Source organism: Solanum tuberosum, unplaced genomic scaffold (assembly GCF_000226075.1).
Source record: "Solanum tuberosum cultivar DM 1-3 516 R44 unplaced genomic scaffold, SolTub_3.0 scf00481, whole genome shotgun sequence".
Taxonomy (NCBI): domain Eukaryota; kingdom Viridiplantae; phylum Streptophyta; class Magnoliopsida; order Solanales; family Solanaceae; genus Solanum; species Solanum tuberosum.
The window spans coordinates 341,914-346,095 of NW_006239398.1; the positions used below are offsets into that span (position 1 = coordinate 341,914).

The 4,182-nt window shown below is 34.6% G+C and overlaps 1 protein-coding gene across 1 annotated transcript; it reads left to right on the forward strand.

Annotated features, from left to right (window-relative positions):
• The first annotated feature begins 721 nt into the window (after window positions 1–721).
• LOC102603477 (uncharacterized protein At3g28850-like) lies at window positions 722–1,915 on the forward strand. The gene has a single exon (XM_006364084.1). The coding sequence runs from the start codon at window positions 722–724 to the stop codon at window positions 1,913–1,915; it is 1,194 nt and encodes a 397-aa protein (XP_006364146.1).
• Window positions 1,916–4,182: the final 2,267 nt, after the last annotated feature.

The window sequence follows — 4,182 nt, forward strand, 5'->3', positions numbered from 1 at the left end:
GAGTATCTCTCAGATGTAGGATGATTTGGACCTCTTTTCAATTTATTTGATCTCCATGTAATAAAGATTTTATGGACTTGTATGGTAATTATAAATATTCCAAATGGGAAATATGTTATCTTTCATATATGTATAAAAAAGATAGAGTAGCCTCCGAGAAATCAATTCAAATACAAAATTTGGTTGTGTACCCTGATTCTAGTGACCTTTTTCATCCATCCATTTCTCCTCGTTCTAACTCTCTAAGTTGAGTGAAAAAATGTTGATTTCATTTTTACCACTCATTCCCATTGTTGCTAGTGATAGGGTCTTTTATGTTTTGTCCATTTCCCATCTTTTCTTACACAGGAAAGGGAAACCCCGCCAATTATGTTGCGGAGAGAGAAAAATGAGTTCAAGGAAGGAAAAAACAATGACAGATAATTAGTTGCTCGTGTTTTTCTTATCCTTGTTCCTTCTCTCTCCCTAGAATTTCTCCATCAACCTCAAACTCTAATTTTCTTTTGTTTTAAGCTATTAATTCACATAATATCTTCTTGTTCACATTCTTGTCGTCTCCTCAATTATGATAAACCTTTTACTTTTGTAAACAGATCCATTAATGCAGATTTTGGTACGTTTTTCCCACAAAACAAAAGCTTCCTATTTCGCCTTTGTGATTTTTTCATTATAAATATAACAACGCATAAATTCCCAATTTGATCCATCAAATTAAATCAATATGGGTTGTGCAACATCGAAGCCAAAAGTATGCCAAAATTGCCACACCCCATATTCTCCTGTACGCAGAAGTTACTCAATGTACATACCCAAAAAGAAAGGGATTAATGATGAAAGTGAACAACAACATAGGGTGAATCTCACATCCTCTACATTAGGATCATTGAAACTTGACTCAATGAACCTGAGTCAAAGTCTCAGAAATGATCACTTTGCATTCGAAATCGATGACTACAATGCTGAAAAAGATGGGTTGTTGATTGAGGCAAGAACATGGTCACAACTGATTAACCACAAAATCCCTAAAGTTGTTGTAGTTCCTATGACACAAGTTAGGACACCACCAGGTGAGCCAGAAACTATTAATGCATGGGAATTAGTGGAAGGTCTTGAAGATATTACACCTCTTAAACCTTCTGACCATCATCATCAACATACTTTCTCTTTCCCTATTTCTCCTAATGAAAACTTGCCAAATATGGCTGATAATGAATCTAGTTTACATTCGAATGGCACATCTATAGTGTCTGATTTTGATCCTGAAGTGATTAATAAATTCCGAAAAGCACTTGAAGAGCTTCCACCAGCTAATCCTTTTTACCTAAAGCCATTAGTCAACCAAGACACAAAGGGATTAGATGATGAGTCTGAGTCAGTAACAACAGAGTATAAATTAGTGCATCATGAGAAGGACAAATTGGTTATTTACTTTACAAGTCTAAGAGGGGTAAGGAAAACATATGAGGATTGTTGTCACGTTCGTGTGATTCTGAAGGGACTAGGCGTTAAGGTTGACGAGAGAGATATTTCAATGCATTCAGGATTCAAGGAGGAATTGAAAGAATTATTGGGAAAGGAAAATGCTCGAGGAGGATTACCAAGGGTATTCTTGGGGAAAAAGTACACTGGTGGGGCTGATGAAATACGAAAAATGAACGAGGATGGGAAGCTTGAGAAGTTAGTAGAAAATTGTGAACGACAAGAGGATGGTGGTGGTAGTGTTATTGAAAATGGCGTTTGTGAGGCCTGTGGAGATATTAGGTTTGTGCCATGTGAGACATGCTCGGGGAGTTGTAAAATCTACTGTGAAGTAGAGTACGGCGAATTAGAACTTGAGGAAAATGAATATGGCTTCCAAAGATGCCCGGATTGTAATGAGAACGGACTTATACGATGTCCAATTTGTTGTGATTAAGGTTCATCAAAATTTTCCTGTTTCTTTCCTCTCTTATATTGTTAATTGTTTTGATAAGATAATTTTTGTATAGTAAGGAGTTTTTGTTTGTGCTAGGAAGATAATGTAGTTGCAGTATTATAATCGAGGAACCTCTTTTCATGCTCTAGATCCTGTAATATAATCTTCTCTTTACAGGAGAAATTTAACACTTATACTAATAGTGATACTACAACATACTTTGTGTTTCAGGTGGGCCACAATGTATAGTGTTTCTGTTTATTGTTTGATTGCTCTAATATTAGTTATATTGATTCAATTATCACATTTCCAAGAATCATTGAAACCGTTAGTTTTCATAGTTGAATCTATTTTATGTTTGAGGTAAACAGGGCTGCATCTGCCTCTCATAAAGGAAGGAGTCAATGCAGAAAAAAAGCACATTGTTTTGTAGTATTACTAGCACTGGCTTTGAATGTTGTCAAGTGCCAAACAGTAACTCAGGCAGTGTAATTCTTATGATTGCTTTATGGACATTACACTTTTTTGATCAAGTCCTTTCAAGGATTAAAGAATATAGTTATAAGTGTTAGGTTTGAAAGTGATTAGGGTGTTATGCGGAAACTTACAATTACAAATCATATGCTGATAAATTAGACGAAACATAAAATATACTAAAGTGAAGGAATTTTAATGGAAAAACAACAACAACATGTGTACCTTAATACTTGCAGCAGAATTATTTGTTGTTGATTTTGTTGTCGAAACGAATTTCTCCAGATCTCTCTTTGAATCACAAGGAAACGAAGATTATTCTTTTTCACAAACTAAGTGTTTGTGTATGTGTCGATTTAATATTGGCAAAAAGATGACTTCTGATTTTCTCTGTTTTTCTTTTCACCGAGTTTCAACGTTCTTCTGTTTCTGTCTTTTTTTTCTTCATACATCTCTTAAAGTTACTCCCACTAGGAGCATTATAAGGGGATGTTGAATTATTAATATAACTGTTCTCTTCTATCCTTTTAAAAGGATTATCCAATTTAATTAATTAATTATATTGGATAGGGTAAAAACCAATAGGGTCAGGTCGATTCAAATGGGCGACAGCCGACCCAAAACTTACATCTCCCACTTTGCACATGGTGGGCAAACCCAAGCTAACACAATATTAATCAGACACACAATTCATACGACAAATAATTCATGCGATTTGTGAGCATTAAGAGATTACCTTTATGCTTTTACAAGCCCTATATAGGAATCCAATCACATGTAGAAAGAATTCACTTCAATTCTAAGGATAATATTACTCACAATACCCCAGACTTCATTCACTATTTTAGTAGTTACTTATTTGATCTCTCATCCTCTTAAAGAGGTTAACTCGAGTTCTTATTTAACTTTATACAAACAATTACACTCAATGAAAATATGGTTAGTGCAATAACCAGCTCGTGTATATAAGTTTATTATTCAATTAATCGTCTTTCCTTTCTACTTGAATCTATTTGTTCCTTTCAACTACTTTCCTAGACATGCACTGCATTGCCGAATCGTTCATGTAACATCTCGCAAATTGAAATAACTAGGAAGAAGCTAATAATTGAAAATAATCATTTTTGGGAAGAGTGAAAATCTGGAAAAAAAATTAAGTTTGTAACATCTCGCAATTTGAAATAACTAGGAAGAAGCTAATAATTGAAAATAATCATTTTTGGGAAGAGTGAAAATCTGGAAAAAAAATTAAGTTAGAATAAGTTGAGTTTTGGCCGACTTCAAATGGTCATAACTTTTAACTCATGATGTGTTAGAGGTATTTCCAGATATGGTATGAAATATCTTCGATTGGTCTTTCCAACGCCACTGAGTTTGCACGATTCCAAGTTCGTATGAGTGAGTTATGTTTTTTGGAAGCTGGGTTGTTGGAATAAAGAAAGTCCAATCCGGATTTTAAAGGGGTAGTTTGGTCTTTTCCTTGCTCAATTATTTTATTTCATTTTTGGTAATTAAGTTAGGGTCAAATCAGAATAATATCAGTTTATGCTTTTACCAAAATACGCTAGGGCTTGGAGAAAACAGAAAAGAAGAGGAGAAAGGAGAAGAGAAGCAAGATTCGTCAAGATCGTCGAGTTTAGCTTGTTAATTTCATCGGGGGTGATCTCTACAAGGTATGTGAGTTCACACAACATTGGGTTCGTTCACCCACGCGCCAAACATGTTTAATTCAGCGTGAATTCATCTTAAAGATTGAAAGTTTGAATGTTCTTGATGTGTGTTCTTGAATTTAC

Bases quoted from the DNA above. Each gene is read 5' to 3' on its own strand.
- LOC102603477 (XM_006364084.1), top strand. From the start codon at position 722: ATGGGTTGTGCAACATCGAAGCCAAAAGTATGCCAAAATTGCCACACC.